The following is a 17,006-nucleotide window of genomic DNA, read 5'->3' as shown; positions in this document are numbered from 1 at the left end:
AGCTCCCCTCTCCACCTCCGATCTCCACGCCAACCCTCAAACGCCCTCCCCTCTCAACATCTCCACCCCCTCCACCGCCCAACCATAATCCATTAACACCGCTCTCCCATCCTGACTCGTCGCCACGATCCGCCGATAATCCCCCTTCGCTGCAAGGATCCAACTCGTCGTCCAATCCATATAGCTCCCAATCTCCCGCTCCCCATCATTCCGCTCCTCCGCCCCCACATCCACCGCCTCATCCACGTCCATCGCGTCGTTATCGGCGTTGAACGATGCGAAGTGATGTGCGGTGCTCGTCCCGCTGGCGCTGGTGGCCTGCGACGCGGTCGAGGGCAGCCGGCTGTGGATGACGGAGCCCTGCAGTTCGGGATTCTGCAGCAGCTCCCGCGCGGATGGCGCGGACGGCTGGAACCGCTTCGACCGCGCCGCCCCGTCGAACGAATAAACCCGCATGCTCTGGTCGTAGCTCCCGGAAATCACTCGCCCGTTCACCGAGTCGAGGAACAGGCTGCGCACGAGGCCTGTGTGCCCGCGATACGTGTGTAGTAGCTCCCCGGTAGCGGAGTCGAACTTGTAGATAACCTGGTCGTTTCCGCCCGCGAGAACGAAGCGCGTGTCGGCGCTGAACTCGACGGCGGCTAACCCGCGGTCTTTGCTGGGGAAGTCGCGGATGCATTTCTGGGTTTGGAGGTTCCAGAGCTTGGCGACGCCGTCACCGGAGGCGCTGACGAGGAGGTTGCCGCGCAGCTGGACGGCGTTGACGGGGCCGTTGTGGCCGGTGAGAACGCCGAGGAGGTCGCCGGTGGCGCGGTCCCAGAGGCAGATGGTGGCGTCTTTGCTACAGGAGATGATGCGGGTGCTGTCCATGCAGACATCGAGGACGCCGGCGGAGTGTTTGCGGAGGCGGCGCACGGGCTCGAAGGTCGCGAGGTCCCAGACGAGGCAAGTGGTGTCGCTGGAGCCGGTCACCATATGGGTGTCGTCGTAGTGGAGGCACAGGATGGAGGCCTGGTGGTATTGTTCAGGGATGTGGTAGATTTCGTTGCCTTCGGAGGTGCCGTTGAGGCTGGGGCGGTCCATCACCGTTGCGTGCGGATGGGTAGGCAGACGGGTCTCCGGGTCGTCGCGAACCGGGCGGGATGCCGGGCCTCCGATGACTTTGAGACAGCGGAAATCGCGCATCGACCACACCCGGATGGTGCGGTCACGCGATCCCGTGATGAGCTTGTCCTCATCGAATTGGCAGCAGTACACACTGTCGGTATGACCGGTGAAGTAGATCGCTCGGGGGCTGCAGTGGAGCCAGTTACCTTCAATCAAGTGCCGGGCTTTGTACATTTGCTTATAGTCCTGGGTGCCGTTGGGTTTGGTGCCGATTCCCAGGCCGCCCATCATGCGCGGTTGAGGGGTAACGTTGATCGTGGGTTTGTACGCGGAGAGGAAGGAGGCGCGCCAGCAATGCTGGGAGCGAGAGAGGGCGGCCCAGCGACCAGAGACGAGTTCGCTGCGACTGAGAGAGCGGGCGTCGAGGTAGCCGAGAATTTCGATCATGAGTTCAGGGGGCAAGCGCATCGCCGGGTCTGCGTAAATGGTACTGTTAATATCAAGCTCCAACATGACTGTAGACAGATTATCCATCTTGATGATGCGTTGGACAGATATGGAAACGAGTGACAGGAAATGGAAATAGGAGTCCAGAAAGGAGAGGAGATGTCTGATGGTGGGGAGAACGGGATGTTGGGATGAGTGTACCACAGTCCACAGGTTGGAAAGTGCAATGCCGTAAACACCAACCATCTCCATGGTGATGATCCGCAGGTGAAACCATGGTACTTCATGGTAATCACCACCAAACTCCCATCACCCCCCTCGACATAGAAATTAGAAAACAAACAAACGGGACATATAAACTTACCAACTCCCTTAGCCCGCAACATCGGCGAAAGCGAATCCGCCCTCGCCAAAGCCTTCGCCCCTTCCACCTGCGAATGTTTCAACACCGCCGCTTTCCCTGCCAACTCCGATCCGAAAGCATGGTATCCATATCCCGCTGCCACCGGCGGACCCAAGCCCGCCGCTCCATCCGCTCCATTCCCTTCTCCCCATCGGACGAACTTCCAAGGCCGTTCGCGCAGCTCGGACAGGTGGCTCGCCATCCGGCCGGACATCTGCGGCTCTCGCTCAATGAAGCTCGGCATGGTGGAGGAGATGGGAATCGGTGAGCTGATGGGCAGGGCGGGCGCTCGATGTTCGGAGGGTGGTTGGAGCGGAGGTTGGACTTGATTGGACTCCTTCGTACTCATCGTGCCGTTCTGCGCGGCGGCGGCGGCTCGAGCGGCGGACCCGGCGCGGTTCGGAATGACGGCGCCGTCGACCATGAATGCGCCGTTCTGGCTATACACGGGATATCCCGCCTGCGCGGCGGTGGTTCCTGCGGCGGTGGACACGGCCTGTCGTCGGCCGCGGAAGATGCTCGGACGGCGGCTAGGACAACCGGACGGTCTGCTCTGACTACTCCCCATTTCCGCCGGTGTGTCGCGGGCACTGTCAGTTGCCGGTTCGGTGTCTATTTCTTCACCGGCGTCGGCCTCCTCCACGGTGTCTTGTGAAAGCGAGCTCGGGACTTCGACGACTGCTTGTAATTGTGCGTGGATCGATGAGGGCGCATCAAGTTGGTCGATGGAGCCTTTTCTTGACTTCAATGGTCGAGGATGTAGACGGACAGAGTTGGAGGCGCGGCGAGCGATCGAGCGGACGTTGTTGGAAATTTCGTGGATGGAGCGCTTGAAGCGATCGGGTTTCGAGTGATCTCCAGTTGCAGTTGACGATGCGTCTGAAAAGCCGGCACTCCAGGAGGTTAAATCCCCGGTTGAGTTTCCGGATAAGCTGGCGATGTGGGATGGTCTTGAGCCGAAATCATTGGTCATGCGGCGGTTGGCGACCCAGGTTGATGCGCGGACTGAGCGGGTGGTCTCATCTGCGAGTGATGGGAGTGGTGAAGTGGTAGGCCGGTAGGAGAGGGATTGTGAGGAACGGTGATGTGAAAACATCCTCACAATTCTTTTCGGTGATGTGTGATTGTGAGGACGCTTAGTCGTCGCTAAGACGATCGTTTGTAGCTCTAAACGCTTCCGCAGTTTTCTCGTCGTCTACGTCCTCGCTCGTGAATGGGCTCCGCCACTCCACCTCAGACAATCCTATCCTCTATTATACTCTTCAATGTTGTGAAACACAAAGATCCTCTTATTGAGATACTAGATCCGATAGTCCAAGGCAACCTGCAGGAGGTATATCGCATCCACGACTCCCTTGGATGGGGAATGCAATGTCTCGGTGGGATCTTGACGGTCTTGGAATTAATGACGCTGGAATTAATGACGCTGGAACTGTAGCTGACCCAAACGAGCGACTGCGGAGGTTCAGCAATGATCGATGGTTCGTGATACAATGCAGCGGTAGGAATAGAACTCCCTGTGGCGGACTAGCGATGTTGTGTACGGGTCGAGGTGCATCTATTGCAAACGAGGGCGTTTCGGGGTTCCCGATGGCGTCCGAAAATGTCCAACGGAACACTTTGGTACCAAAACAGCACAAGATATCGTGGGGAGCGAGGTAGAGGAGGATTGAATGCCCGAGAAGGGATGTTGATGTGAAGGGATCGAAAGGGACGGACAGCGGCAAGGGGGTGCACAGGAGAGTGACTGATAGAGGGACCCTTTAAGCGAAGGAGGATTGAAAGGAAGAGGTATCCAAGTCAGGAATAGGGTTCAAAGGCGGATAGATAAAGAGGTGTTATTATTGCAGACGAAGGAGAGGATACACCCAACGATGTTTTGAATGTTGTTGCGATAAGATGAAGGACTGGTGTTAGCGGCTCTCATGGATTTGCTGTGGCGACAGGGAACCACCGCCTTTTTTACCAGGGGCCTTTTTACTAGGCCTTTTCTACCAGGGGATGCCGTCTAATCCGTTGTCATTTGTCAACATCAATTTCAAGTTTTCAACTGGAAGATCCGCCGCCGACAGTTGTGACTTATGTCTTAACTAGACTATGACTTATGACTTATGTTGACTTGTTGGGCTGGAAGGTTTTCCTTCCCCCCCTGTTGCATCGTCTCCCCGAATCAGTGCCATCCTACGGAGCCGATCCGCGACGCCATCTGCCGTTCTGAGCCGACGAGTCTTCTGGCCACCGGGCAACGGACAGGTGAAGGCGTGAAGTGGCGCTCCACCAAAACATCACGGACGAGAATGAATATCCAACGAACTATCCGTATTTTTCATAGTGATGACCTGTGGCAGTCCATTCACCATTGGATATTTGGACTGCTGTGGACTGCTGTGGACAGCCGAGGATTCCAGAGGTGTCACTACCAGGACTCCGTACTCATGCTGACACAGGATTCGACAAATGTGGTGATGCCATTTTTATCTCCATCAGCCCGCCAACGAATCCGAAAAATCTCACCAGTGTCCGCCCTCTGCACATCATCCTATCTGCGTTCTGAGGCACCAGTTGGCGTTGGCCGCCGCAGATGTGTAATGTGTAGGGGGTTCCACACCCAACAGCTCGGGCACTGCCGATTGGGATGGAGTTTGGACCCGGTTGTCGAAACTTGAAACCGATGTAGACACGGCATTCGTTGTAGTCGGCTCTCAGGAGTGTATGGTGGAGCAGTCATTGGTTGGAGTAACTGGCTCTGTTTGGCCGTAGGCATTGTCATCAGTATGAATGCTCAGAGTTGGTTGGCGCGTCTGAGAAGAGTACCATAACGCTGTGTCGGTTGTGAATTCAGATATTCATAGACCACTGAGCTGGCTTTTCAGCGCCCAACTGAACTCTGCACACTGGAATGTCGGTCAAGCTGGAGAGCCGATACTAATCAAGATCCGGCAGTCCACAACATTTATGGTGGAAGAGTACTTAATAAATACCATACTAGCAGTATGCATAGAAATATGGACTACAGCCCCCTCGGCCGCAATGATTATATTCCGCACCCTAGTTCGAAATGCTCCCCCTGCAAACCTTTTTCTAAGTCAACATCATCCACCGTCCGAACCCGCCTCTGTTTTACATAGCAAGTCAACCCGACTTTCCGGACATGCGTCTATTCCTCCGGTTTCGAATAACAATACCCGTTGGCCGAGACTCCGAGTATCCGAACCTTGGTCCAATACCTAGCCGTCGCCTCCCCCCTAACAGCCATATATTGAATCCCTTGCATCTCCTCCAATGCCTACCATCTAACAACCGGTAAGGGGACACTGTTGTCCCACACTCCGGGAATCGGGAATCGAGCCACGAGGAGGGTATATGCAGGCTTGTTTGGTTCAGCATTGTCGGAATGTTTCTCATGGCATTGGCTCGAGCGGCAAGGGGCCTCAAGAACGGGCGCTTACGACGGTGGGAAACATCACGCTTCCCAAGATCCGGATGGAAACACCGAGGGCAATAACCCCATTCTCATGGACGTCTGTCTGGTTCTCGAATGACAGGCACGTTGATACTTGAACATGCCATTGCTTCATTGAAGTTATGCTTTTGACACCCTAAAAATTTACTCCATGAGCCATCGTAGTCCGACGGCATCACCTGCCCGTGCCATAAAGCAATCCACTTCCCCCCTCTTTTCCTCTACTGCTCAAAAGCCGGCTGCGGCTGCTCCTCCCCTTGCTCCTCCGCGGCCTGCTCCTCCAGCCTCTGCTGCTCCGCGGCCTGCTGTGCCTGGATGGCCTTGGCGCCGTAGTCCTGGCTCATGGGCTGTACGACCGGCTGCTCCTCCTTGGGCTCGATGACGGTGACGGAGTCGGGAAGGGCCTTCTGCGGGCCAGCCTTGCCGTCGGGGTCGGCGCCACGCATGATCTTTACCTTGATCCCGAGGACACCTTGGCGGAGGAGGACGTGGCGGGTAGCGAAGTCGATGAAGTCTTTGGCGGGTTGACCGGAGTGGATCATGAAGCCGTCCTCGGAGGAGGTTAGCGAACGTTCCATAACGCTCGGAACATCGAGAAAATTTGAGAGGACGGGGAGAGGAGACTCACGGTGAACTTCATGCTCTTGGCACGCGCAGCCCTCAGCTTTCCAGAAACCACCACCTCACACCCCTTCGCGCCACTCTCCATGATGAACCGCAGCACACCATAGCACGCTCTCCGGACAGCCAGACCGTTCAACAGCTTGTATCGGAGCGACTCGCATTGCGCAACGGCCGACAGCCCGCGGTTCTGCACCTTGGCGGCGTAGAGGGAGACGGAGTTCTCGGGGAACTTGAAGCGCTTCTGGATGAGGGAGGTGAGTTCGCGGATGCGGCGGCCTTGCTCGCCGAGGACCTCTTGCGTGTGGGTCGCGCGGACGATGATGTCGGTGACGGTCGGGGTCACGCGCACTTCGACGCCGGAGTAGCCTTCTTCGGCGAGTTCGCGCTGGAAGAATTCGTTGAGTTCGGCGTAGAAAACACCGTCTGGGAGGTGGAGGTTAGTTTTGGTTTCTCTTCAATTGATCGCGTCTCTCAAATCGAGGTTCATTTTGGCATGTGTCGTAATATCGTCGCTTATGGACGGAATGCAGAGCATCTTGATTTCTAGAGTGGAAATTGTGTATATCGTACCTGCAACGAACTTCCTCCGCTTGGACCTGGGTACACATTAGCTTCAATTCGATTCCCATTCGCTAATTGGAAAACATACATGGTAGTCTGTGCTGCTGACATCTTGACCGAGTGTTGCTTCAAGAGATGTCTGGGTGTGTTGGGTGGTGGTGTCGAGAGAGATAATCACGATGCAGCGTCGATGTCGATGTGGTGGTTGAATTTTGGAGAGAGAGCAAGCGACATGTGCGCCAAGACTGGTGTTGGATACAAATAGGGTGCCTTATTGCCTGGCCTTCAAACTTGTAGCCTTGCAGCCTTGCAGCCTCACCCCTGTCACAGTCATACAGAAGGAACGATGCATGGGATCGCCCCGCGCCTGCCCGCGGCGCCGCTAGTTATTGACTACATCAGATCCAGTCTGTCACTGCCCAGTTCTGCCACTCCGCCTGTCTAGGACTCCGATGTCTTAAGCTGTCAGCTCTCAACCCTGGTGATGATATTCATGGCTGTGCAGCAAACTAGCAAACCACCTACTTTCGCTCTTCATAAGCCTGAGGAATACCGTACATGCTCTCTGAATTATTTTACTGAATATCACAATACTGCTACGTTCGTTCAAGGGGAGGAGGAGTTGATTGCACATCCACTGATTCCTTGCTGCTCCGTACTCGAGCGTCGAGTACAGATGCATGGTAAATGGACAAGATCCGGATATCGAAGGTAGGTGGTCATGGCGTTGTCGTGTATAATACTATAATACTAACCGCGAGATAGGTGGAAGATGTGACATTATGGCGACAAGGACAAAAGGCCATAGGGATCCTCCATCTGACTCCCCACCACCTCATCTTCACATACATCCCTCCACCATCGAAGCTCCCCAGCGACCAGCAACCACCACCCGACAAGCCTCCCAGGCAACGAGAAATATGGATCACCTATCCTATGATTTCATTCTGCACATACCGACCTGCCTACGTCGCCACCCTCTCGCGACAACATTCGTCCATCCGTCTGCGATGTCGAGACTTCATGTTCGTGGCTTTCCAGTTTGTGGTGGAAGAGCAGGCAAGACAGGTCTACGACACCATCCGCTCCCTGACCTGCAAACTGGGACGGATCGACAAGCTCTATGCTTTCAGCTATGAGCCCCAGAGTCCGGAGAAAGAGCTCAACGGCTGGGATCTGTACGACGCTGCGAAAGAGTGGCGGAGGTTAGGGGTCGGGGAGAAAGACTCGGACAAGGGATGGAGGATATCTACCATCAATCAGGACTATAAGGTGTGCAACAAATCCCCCACCGAGGCGAAAGCGCTAACTTGTTGTCCAGTACTCTCCAACATACCCCGCGCTTCTTCCTGTCCCATCCTGCATATCCGACAATACGCTGAATTACGCTGGCCGCTACCGCTCCAAGGTCCGAATCCCGGTCCTATCCTACCTTCACCCCATCAACCACTGCACCATCACACGAAGCTCGCAGCCTCTCGTGGGCGTGCGGAACCACCGTAGCGTACAAGATGAGCGGCTGTTAGCTGCCATCTTCGCAACCTCGGAAAGGGGAGGGGAGTCCATGGAGTCCTCGGCCTCATCCGCGTCTAATGTGACCGTTGAAGGAGCATCAGGACCGAGTCAGGGTGGATCGAGTCAGGGAGAACCGCCACTCCCGGCGACGGAAGATGGTTCATATGCGGACGCTGAAGCAATCGAAAACCAAGTACTTGCTCGCATGAATGGTCAAAGAGAAGAAGGAATGGTCAAGGTATACGGTGCGCAACAAAGTAACCTCATCGTAGATGCCAGACCGGGCATCAATGCTTTGGTCAACCATGCTCAAGGGATGGGTTCCGAAAACATGGATAACTACAAGTTCGCAACCAAGGCCTATCTGGGGATTGGTAATATTCATGTTATGAGAGAGAGTCTCCAGACCGTGATCGAGGCCCTGAAAGATGCGGACTATACGACGTTACCACCGAACCGAGAACAACTCACAAAGAGTGGATGGATCAAGCATATCACCAGCATCCTCGATGGTGCGGCGCTGGTCGCACGTCAAGTTGGGATCCATCATTCGCACGTCCTCATACATTGCTCGGATGGCTGGGATCGCACCAGTCAATTGAGCTGCCTCGCCCAGATGTGCCTCGATCCCTACTACAGGACGCTGGAGGGGTTCATGGTCCTCGTTGAGAAAGACTTCCTCTCATTCGGACACATGTTCCGCCATCGATCCGGCTTCCTCAGCAGTGAGAAATGGTTCGATATTGAAAACGAGCGTATTGGTGGTAACAGGGTGACATCAGGTCTCGCCGATCCTACAGCTAACATTGGTCCCGGCAAAGCTCTCGAGAATGCTCTCCGCAGCGCGAAAGGATTTTTCAACCGAAGCAACGAAAGCCGCGAAAGCCTGCCGGGCTCCGATTCCGACATGCAAGGACGCGACTCCCCATCCGCACCCCTCGTGGACCCGCATCCGCCGAATGAGAGGCACGCCACGAAAGTCAAAGAAACCTCCCCCGTCTTTCATCAATTCCTCGACGCCACCTACCAACTCCTCCACCATCACCCCACCCGCTTCGAGTTCAACGAACGCTTCCTCCGCCGTCTCCTGTACCACCTCTACTCCTGCCAATACGGCACATTCCTCTTCGACTCCGAGAAAGAGCGCGTCGACGCCAACATCCGCCACCGCTCCCGCTCCGTCTGGGACTACTTCCTCTCCCGCCGCCCCCAGTTCATCAACGACAAATACGACCCCGTCGTCGACGACAACGCTAAGGGCAAGGAACGCATGCTCTTCCCTGAACTCGACAACACCCGCTGGTGGTTCGAGCTCTTCGGCCGCACCAACGAGGAGATGAACGGCCCGCCCGTCACCGCGCAAGCTTCGTCGTCCTTCGCCCCGAGCGAGACGCAAGTGCATTCGGATGGTCCCCAGACCGTGCTTAGTGCCGTCGAGCGCTCGGAGCGGAATACTACGATGACCACGCTCGTCGACCCTGGCTCGCGACCCGCCTCACGACCGCGGACGCCCATACCGAAAGGCGACCGCGCGCCACCACCCCAACCCACTACCCACCTCGAATCAGAGAAGCCAGTCAGTCAGCGCAAAGAGACAACCCCCGTGCCGACCATCGACCCTGTCATCTCCGAGAAAGACCCCGAGCCTTTCACGGAAATCGACAGCAGCGGCGACAGCGACGAAGATCCGCTCGGGGGGTTGCCCGTGCAGAAAAACGAGGGGTCTGGGTCGTTGACGGCGGGGTTCGCGAAGCGGGGACGGTCGAAGAGTCCGCATGCGATTGAAGAGATGACGGTTATGGGGACGGAGGTGACGCGGTGAGGCGGGATGAGGTGGGAGGGCGCTTGCTTTATGGATACTACCAGGTGCATTGTGGGAGTGTGGCGTTTTGGTGGGGTATGGGATGGGGTGCTGGGTGGTGCATATCATTGCGAGACGAAATATGATTTCATTCTTTGATGCTCGATGGTGGTGTACTAAACAATGATCTAACGTGCATGGGGTAGGCAATACACGAGACGGCTTGCGGAGTATCCGTTTAATAGTCAAATTGTCGCCGTGGTCATTGATCATTTGTTCTCCACCGTTGACCTATTCCTTCAGTTCACAATCTCCCCACAAGAGCCATTTAATCATATCTCCCGTAGAAACTTCCAGAACTTCGGCGAGGCTATTCGTCAGACAGAGGACTGGCACAACACGCACATGTATCCCCATCGCCCGTCACCCCCTTAACCGCGACCTTCGAACTCGGAATCCGCAGCCTCGGACCAGCAGACTCCTCTAGCGTAAGTTCCTCCTGTCGCACAGATCTCAACCTCGTAACCGTCACCTCACCCATTACCTCCAAATCCGCGTCCGGCACATTTCCCCGGCCTTCCGGGGCGTCATAACATGACTCCCGTTTCTCCTCGGCGAGCTGGAACGCCGTCCGGTGTTTCCGCTCGGATGCGCGTTGGCGGCGCGAGACGACCAGCCAGGTTACCATTACGAAGATGGTGAGCATGATGGTGATGACACAGTAGAGCCAGAGCCATCGAGAAACGGTCGCGCCGCCACCGCCTACGCTTGACCCCTGGAAATTAAAGAATCCCGTGCTGAAGAACGTCTATTCATCGTGAGCTAGCCGGTATGCTTTAGTGGTCGGTCGGACGCTACTCACGGCGGTAAAAGTCGCGGGTAAGAACAATAAGGTTACGCCAGCGATGACCCGCATATCAGCACTATCGCGTCGCGTCAACGCGGCTACTTGGTTGGAGTCCTCGGCGATGGCCCGCATGGCGGCACTGTCGCGCTGCTGGGCGCAGACGACTTGTCGGGTCGCTTCGGCGGTTTGGGCGGCGATGCGGCTGTCGCGTTGGCTGATGAGGTTGTGAACCTGGGAGAGTGAGCGGTGGAGGGGAGATGAGGGAAGAGGTGTTGCACACCGTGGTAAGGAGGACTTTGACTTGTTGGATGGAGTAGCTACCTCGGCGGTGGAGTCCTTGTATCATGTCGAGGGCGGTTACGATTCGTTTTTGAAGGTCCTCGTTGTCCTGTATCGCCCTCGCCGTATGTAATTCCCTTGGAGCGAAGGAATGTTCTCGCTGCCCGATGGCCAATTTCTCCCCGAGCCCTTTCAAAAAGTCCAACGCATGTTCATCCCACGCCAACTCACCCCTTAACACCGTCAACCCATGCGTCAGCGGGTGCAAGTCCAGTTTGTCAAACTGCGCTTCGGTCGCCGGGATGCTCCAATGCAGCCCTGTGTCTTTTTGGATGGCGAGGATATCTAACGAACGGCCATGACATCGCCGAACTCGGGTCGCCAAAAAGGTTTCTAGCCATAGGATGGGGAGAAGCTCGGGGCATCCGGCGAGGTGCTTGGATTTTTCGAGCTCCTGCAATATGCTGCTTATTTGGTGCTGGCACATACCGACAGTGAAGCAAAAGGTTGTGAGGGTGGATGGATCATGGGTGATGACTATCGCGTGGGATGAGATGTTAGTTAGATAGCCTGAAGACATTAGTATGTGCTGTAGAAATTCAATGAGAAGTGCCAGTCCCCAATTACAAGGCCTGCATTCATGTCGTACCATGTCCTCCGCTTGGAGTGGTGAATGTCGTGGTGATCATAGTATTCGACCAGACGAAGGATAGAAAGGGGTCTGGGATCTGGAACTTTTTGGCAATGGCCATATAGGTTTCCCCTGAGAAGGGGAACGTCCCATCGAAAGAGCTGGCATTAAGACGATGCCCAGTGAGTCTTTCACAGAGGTCAGAGATCCGCAGCTCGCCTTGAGTAAGCAGTAATTACATGGCTTTGAGATTCCACTTGGTGCGGCCATTTTCTTCCTGAGGATTTCCCTCGACATTTATCTAGAGAAAGGCGTCAATGCTTGCTGGGTTTGAAATATGGGAGATGAGAGCACATCACACCTCGTGAAGCCACGGGATAAGTTCCTTTTCGCCTATATTTCGTTTCTCATATGTTACTCCAGAATCCTCCGTTGACCTTTGTCCCCGCTCCTTGAAAGCTGTCTGGCCTTGTATCGACACCACCCAGTGGCCATCTCTAGGGCTGAACATGTGCGGTTTGATAGACTCAGGGAGCGGATGATACATCATGTACAAACCAAGTCTCCAACACCAAACGAAACGATAAAAAAAACGAAGGAAGACGAATTAAGATCTGAACTTTTGACACTCGCTTTAGATTTGAATATAGATAGGCAACAAAGATATCTCGGCTGGATCGTGGAGGCTTGGAGCTGAGCCTCGTGGTGGCGCTTGCATGAAACAATATGCACCTCTTGCGCCGCTCAGGTTGTACAAAGTAAAAGGTACCCCAAGTAAATAGTTCTGGCGATACCGGTGTCACCCTGTTCGATACCTGTATGTATACCGGTAGGAGGTGTATGTTTCTTGATAGTGATAGACACTATTATGATCAGACTTTGGCATCCCATTGATCACGAGTCTTGCTTCAACAAGAGTTCCTAAACCATTATACGTTGGCGATAATCCGGAATACCTTCGATCAGTTTAAGAACGTGGAAGTACTTCGTATACCTACGTTTCGAATGTACGGTAGGTTTCAACGAGAGTCCCACGGTTACGATAGGGGTAATTATTAGATGTTGCAAAGTGAAATGGCTGGGAATTCCACCCTCTTCCCTTTCATCTTCCGCTATCTCCGGCCAGAAAAAGGATGACGTACATCACAAACAAGATCAACTTAATTTCCCACAGGCCCAATAACTAATGTTTCGACTTTCGATATCGAATCCTTCATGATTTTCGATAGTAGTGACAGTTCATACCTTAAAGAGGAATAAATGGTCAGCAGGTTCAACTCAACTGGTGCTTGTCGCTGGTGACCTTGGATCGTCCGTGACGCTATCCCAAAGCATCAAATCTCCGTGAACCTCATTTCCACAAGAGTTGTTTTGTATTGACTATTGCCTACGGAATACAGTATACATATCTTTGTAACTGTGCTGTCATCCATTTATTAGTCGATTCGTCTCATGTCCTCCTGCTCTAGAACTCGCTCTTGTCGCATATCTTGAATCATGGATAAGTTCCTGAACAAGGCTCGAGGGAAGATCACCGAACAGTTAAATAAACATATACCAGGGGACGGGCAACCCTTCTTTCGGCCAGATCAGGAGGGTTCAGCTGCTGGTCAGACAGCCATATCCACTTCCTGCAACCCTCTCCAACCTCCGACCGCTGAAGATTGCTTTCGTTATCGATATCAATATGGAACCAATCTCGGCTCCATCTTCGTCCTTGAGAAATGGCTTTCCGGCTCCATGTTTCCCGAAGGCGCCGAAGGGACTGCAGAGCTAGCCGCCGCAACAGCTCAATTGAAGCAAAAAGGGTTGTCCGGTGCTGTTCAGGCGTTTGAAAATCACTGGAGGACTGCACTGATAGACGAGGATCTGGACTGGTTGGCCAACGTGGCACATTGTACTCATGATAAGCCGTTACTATTTACGGACCGTATGCTAATCAATATTAGGCGCAACGATCCGTCTACCGATCGGATTCTGGGATCTAGGACCCGAGTTTTGCAAAGGCACACCCTTTGCAAACGTTGCGCAGGTCTACACCAGCGCTTGGGCATTTATCAAGAATACTGTTGCTCGCTGCCATGAGAGCGGCATCGGTGTGTTGATCGACGTCCATGGACTTCCAGGCGGAGCCAACGAGAATGAGCACTCGGGAACGAATAGCGGGAAAGCGGAGCTCTGGGGAAATCGGGCGTACCTAGAATTGTCAATCCGCTGCTTTGAGTTCATTGCCACGGAGGTTCGAAACGGTATGCGAGGCGTCATTGGTCTCCAGCTGTGTAACGAAGCGGAGCGAAACATCCCGGGGATGTACAAGTGGTATGACCGCTGCCTCCAAGCAGTCCAAAGGATTGATGCGACGATGCCGATCTACATCTCTGATGCATGGGATTTACCTCCTTGTATCGAATACTGCAAGAGGAAAAACGTTGCTGCGGCCCTAAACTCGAATCCCGTGTTCATCGATACGCATCTCTACTGGGCTTTTCATGATCCTGGAAGTCCTCAGCACGCTATACAAGACGTGTCGAACAAGCTCAGGGCGCTAGACGGTAAAGATGGGAATGTTATCGATGGTGGGGCTGTTCAAGCATTTGTGGGCGAGTACAGCTGTGTCCTCAATGAAGATACATGGAGTAAGTCTGGGGGTGAGACTAGGGAACATCTTGAGACCGGATTCGGTCGAGCACAGGTGCATCGATACGTGGAGCGGTCAGGTGGATGCACATTTTGGACCTATAAAATGGTATATCCTCCCCTTCAGCCTGCACCTGACTACGGGACGGGGCGTTTAACACAACCCAAACCAGACTGGAGTGCTATGCTGACTGGTAACAGGACTGGATGCAATGGGCCGGAGGCTGGGGATTCCGCTCACAAACTGACGCCGGGAACATCTCGTGTCCAGCGAATCTTAAACTATCCCATGATGACGTTCATTCTCGCCTATCCCGCGCTTTAGTAGACCGCAACGGAAAGCTTGAATCCGCCTTCAATTCCCACGTCACCTACTGGAGCCAGACATCGCCCGGCCAAGCCTTTGAACACTGGCGCTATCGCATTGGCTACGAGCATGGGTTTGATGACCTCACAGTGTTCTTTGGTATGCGCGCCAATGGACAGATCCCGTCGAGGGGTCCTCCGACTGGTGGAGATTTAATCGGGTGTCTGGACATGTGGGTGTTGAAGCGGATCAGAGATACAGGAACCGCAGGGCCATTTGCTTGGTTATATGAGCAAGGGTTTCGAAAGGGATATGAGGATTGTCGCCAGTCGCTAGGAGTGTAATAGATTTCACTGTGGGGCGGTATCTGATTTTTGAAACGAGAACCTGTATGGTTGGAAAGCATCTCCATGCTCTCCCTGTAGGATATGGAGATGCTAGTATGATGCTACCTTTCGTGTCCCATACGATCACTCTGTTTGCGAGCTCAGATGCCCTAGGAATTCACCTCCAGAGCTACATGATCCGTGATAATACATCACACGGATAGATCTTTAGATGATCAGTCAGTTCACTTGTCAGACCGCCTCACTGAACATTCACCAGGACCACGTTTCAACTCATAGTTCACCTCATCCCACTCTCCACCGCACATTATCATCACTTCCCATTCATAATCGCCTGTCACTCGCCCGCTTCACCAAACCACCCACAGGCCTTTAAGCACACAAACTTGGCCATGGCGGCGTCCTACTCCCTCTCAGAAAACGAGTCCAGAATCTGGTCCGCAACTGGGGACCTGAAGATAATCCTTTCACCTGGTGTTTCCGCCGTGCTGGATGAGTCCGTGGTGTATGCATACTCACCCGAGTTCCGCCGCCTGCTCGATGCCCCAGCCATGGAATCTACGCGGCCACCGAAGAAGAAGAGGAAGCATGGCATTCGTCATGTGTTTGAACTCCATGAAAGAGGTCGGGCTGGATGGCTGCAGCTGCGAGTATGTTCACTTAACTTTTAGTCAGTGCGGTACTGATGAGTGGGAACTGATACGCCATTAGGATCGTGAGAAGCGCAGAAAGATAGTGAGCGCGGCCATGGCGAAGGAAACGTCCGATGGCAATAAAACCGAGAGCTACTTGCAAAACTCATATCGCGCCGTGTTCAGGGCGATGTACGACCAGACAGACAGCAATATATTCGAGTACTCCTGTTTCGATTATCTCAAATTCCACCTCTTCGGTGACCAAGGCATCTTCGCAGTGGCGCTCCAGCTCGGCTGCCCGCGCATCTTGAAATACGCTGTCGAAGAAGCGTTGAAAGGCGAGAACGAACAGAAGTGGGCACGCGAAGCCGCCAAGGACCCCGTGAACTGGCTTCGCCTCGGCCTCCAACTCTACAGCATCTCCATCACGAAAGAAGCCATCCTCCACCTGGCCGGCCGAATCGCGCAACTTCACGCCCTACCTCCGAACGCCTTTCCCGAACCCGTCCTGCGGACTGTCTTTTCCATCTGCGATTATCTCCAGTCCTACCGGGCGGAGGTCGAAGCCGACGTGCAGAACTACGTCCGCAAGACGCTGCTGCCGCCACGCGTGAACAGCGGGTTCGTAGTGAAGTACAACAAGAACGATCTGGCGGATATTGGATTCGACTTGATTGCGTTCAGCGTGTTCGAGGAGTGGTGGCGGCTGACGAAGGTCAGAATGGCCCGCTTGGCTCGCGTAGCATGGCATGCGGCGATCGGGGACGAGAAGGTTGTCGTCGACGGCGCAATCCTCCGCATGATGATGAACGACGAGCCGGACGGGGGGTTTCAGTTTTACCACAGGCTGAAGAGCAATCCGGAGGAGAATCTCCTGCCGCGAGACCAGGTCGAGAGGCTCACCCGCAGATACCATGTAACTCCTAAAGCCGTCGGGATCATCTATCACAAGCTGGAGAACCTCAAGGCCGGGGTCCTCGATCTTTTCGGCGCGATTCTGAAGAATAGTAGCATCCTGAACAAGGTCGAGGCAGCCATGGATAAGAGTGATCCGCTAGAAGGCAAGGACTCTGTGGTCTCGCCGTACCTTCACTTTACCTGCATAGACCTCGCCGATGAGAGGGTTCGTGTCATCCTGGAGCAGTGTGAGGGATTTTCTTGGGACGAATCAATTCTAGAGAATGAGGAGGGGGTTCACTCCTGAGTGCTCATTGCTGGGAGGGAGGGTGAAAGCACAGTTGAACTTGAGCCGGGCATACTTAAATTTCCATACGGATGGTTCAAGCATCGCAACCTGCTGGATTCCGAGATTCGAGTTTTGCCGCCTTGGAGGATGGCGAGAACAGACCTTGGGAAGGGGCCGGACGCATAGTCAATATATCAACACAAAACATGATTTGGA

At 54.3% G+C, this 17,006-nt stretch overlaps 7 protein-coding genes across 7 annotated transcripts; 4 read left to right on the top strand and 3 right to left on the bottom strand.

Annotated features, from left to right (window-relative positions):
• Positions 1-36: 36 nt before the first annotated feature.
• Positions 37-1,620, bottom strand: P152DRAFT_400290 (WD40 repeat-like protein; the record flags this gene model as incomplete). The annotated part of the gene is made up of 2 exons (XM_033676561.1): positions 37-184; positions 416-1,620. The coding sequence occupies 2 exons, from the start codon at positions 1,618-1,620 to the stop codon at positions 37-39; spliced, it is 1,353 nt and encodes a 450-aa protein (XP_033532518.1).
• A 2,224-nt stretch (positions 1,621-3,844) lies between these two features.
• On the top strand, positions 3,845-4,768 carry P152DRAFT_87059 (uncharacterized protein). The gene has a single exon (XM_033683301.1). It carries the CDS (start codon positions 4,069-4,071, stop codon positions 4,621-4,623), a length of 555 nt encoding a protein of 184 aa, XP_033532517.1. The 5' UTR covers positions 3,845-4,068; the 3' UTR covers positions 4,624-4,768.
• A 646-nt stretch (positions 4,769-5,414) lies between these two features.
• On the bottom strand, positions 5,415-6,935 carry P152DRAFT_86967 (40S ribosomal protein S3-like protein). The gene is made up of 4 exons (XM_033683300.1): positions 6,694-6,935; positions 6,615-6,640; positions 6,049-6,467; positions 5,415-5,971 (listed from the first exon to the last, which is right to left on the bottom strand). Exons 1-4 carry the CDS (start codon positions 6,714-6,716, stop codon positions 5,642-5,644), a joined length of 798 nt encoding a protein of 265 aa, XP_033532516.1. The 5' UTR covers positions 6,717-6,935; the 3' UTR covers positions 5,415-5,641.
• A 357-nt stretch (positions 6,936-7,292) lies between these two features.
• On the top strand, positions 7,293-9,942 carry P152DRAFT_450865 (phosphatases II; the record flags this gene model as incomplete). The annotated part of the gene is made up of 3 exons (XM_033678193.1): positions 7,293-7,316; positions 7,371-7,877; positions 7,927-9,942. 3 exons carry the CDS (start codon positions 7,293-7,295, stop codon positions 9,940-9,942), a joined length of 2,547 nt encoding a protein of 848 aa, XP_033532515.1.
• A 174-nt stretch (positions 9,943-10,116) lies between these two features.
• P152DRAFT_86949 (uncharacterized protein) lies at positions 10,117-11,941 on the bottom strand. The gene is made up of 5 exons (XM_033683299.1): positions 11,918-11,941; positions 11,697-11,866; positions 11,049-11,617; positions 10,784-10,999; positions 10,117-10,729 (listed from the first exon to the last, which is right to left on the bottom strand). The coding sequence occupies exons 2-5, from the start codon at positions 11,797-11,799 to the stop codon at positions 10,292-10,294; spliced, it is 1,326 nt and encodes a 441-aa protein (XP_033532514.1). The 5' UTR covers positions 11,800-11,866; positions 11,918-11,941; the 3' UTR covers positions 10,117-10,291.
• Positions 11,942-12,870: 929 nt separating this feature from the next.
• On the top strand, positions 12,871-15,134 carry P152DRAFT_439295 (glycoside hydrolase). Its single transcript, XM_033677632.1, has 3 exons — positions 12,871-13,575; positions 13,628-14,424; positions 14,517-15,134. Exons 1-3 carry the CDS (start codon positions 13,176-13,178, stop codon positions 14,964-14,966), a joined length of 1,647 nt encoding a protein of 548 aa, XP_033532513.1. The 5' UTR covers positions 12,871-13,175; the 3' UTR covers positions 14,967-15,134.
• Positions 15,135-15,658: 524 nt separating this feature from the next.
• Positions 15,659-16,998, top strand: P152DRAFT_86880 (uncharacterized protein). Its single transcript, XM_033683298.1, has one exon. It carries the CDS (start codon positions 15,717-15,719, stop codon positions 16,806-16,808), a length of 1,092 nt encoding a protein of 363 aa, XP_033532512.1. The 5' UTR covers positions 15,659-15,716; the 3' UTR covers positions 16,809-16,998.
• Positions 16,999-17,006: the final 8 nt, after the last annotated feature.

Source organism: Eremomyces bilateralis, assembly GCF_010015585.1.
Source record: "Eremomyces bilateralis CBS 781.70 unplaced genomic scaffold P152scaffold_16, whole genome shotgun sequence".
Taxonomy (NCBI): Eukaryota; Fungi; Ascomycota; class Dothideomycetes; order Eremomycetales; family Eremomycetaceae; genus Eremomyces; species Eremomyces bilateralis.
This window is presented reverse-complemented; position numbering and strand designations above follow the sequence as displayed.

Coding starts and splice junctions, on each gene's coding strand:
- P152DRAFT_87059 (XM_033683301.1), top strand. CDS start 4,069: ATGTTGACTTGTTGGGCTGGAAGGTTTTCCTTCCCCCCCTGTTGCATC.
- P152DRAFT_86967 (XM_033683300.1), bottom strand. CDS start 6,716: ATGTCAGCAGCACAGACTACCAT. Junction 6,641..6,693: donor TCAGCAGCACAGACTACCAT/GTATGTTTTCCA, acceptor ATGTGTACCCAG/GTCCAAGCGGAGGAAGTTCG. Junction 5,972..6,048: donor CCAAGAGCATGAAGTTCACC/GTGAGTCTCCTC, acceptor ACCTCCTCCGAG/GACGGCTTCATGATCCACTC.
- P152DRAFT_86949 (XM_033683299.1), bottom strand. CDS start 11,799: ATGGCCATTGCCAAAAAGTTCCAGATCCCAGACCCCTTTCTATCCTTC. Junction 11,618..11,696: donor CACTCCAAGCGGAGGACATG/GTACGACATGAA, acceptor TAATGTCTTCAG/GCTATCTAACTAACATCTCA. Junction 11,000..11,048: donor TCAAAGTCCTCCTTACCACG/GTGTGCAACACC, acceptor TCACTCTCCCAG/GTTCACAACCTCATCAGCCA.
- P152DRAFT_439295 (XM_033677632.1), top strand. CDS start 13,176: ATGGATAAGTTCCTGAACAAGGCTCGAGGGAAGATCACCGAACAGTTA. Junction 13,576..13,627: donor GTTGGCCAACGTGGCACATT/GTACTCATGATA, acceptor AATCAATATTAG/GCGCAACGATCCGTCTACCG. Junction 14,425..14,516: donor CATTTTGGACCTATAAAATG/GTATATCCTCCC, acceptor GACTGGTAACAG/GACTGGATGCAATGGGCCGG.
- P152DRAFT_86880 (XM_033683298.1), top strand. CDS start 15,717: ATGGCGAAGGAAACGTCCGATGGCAATAAAACCGAGAGCTACTTGCAA.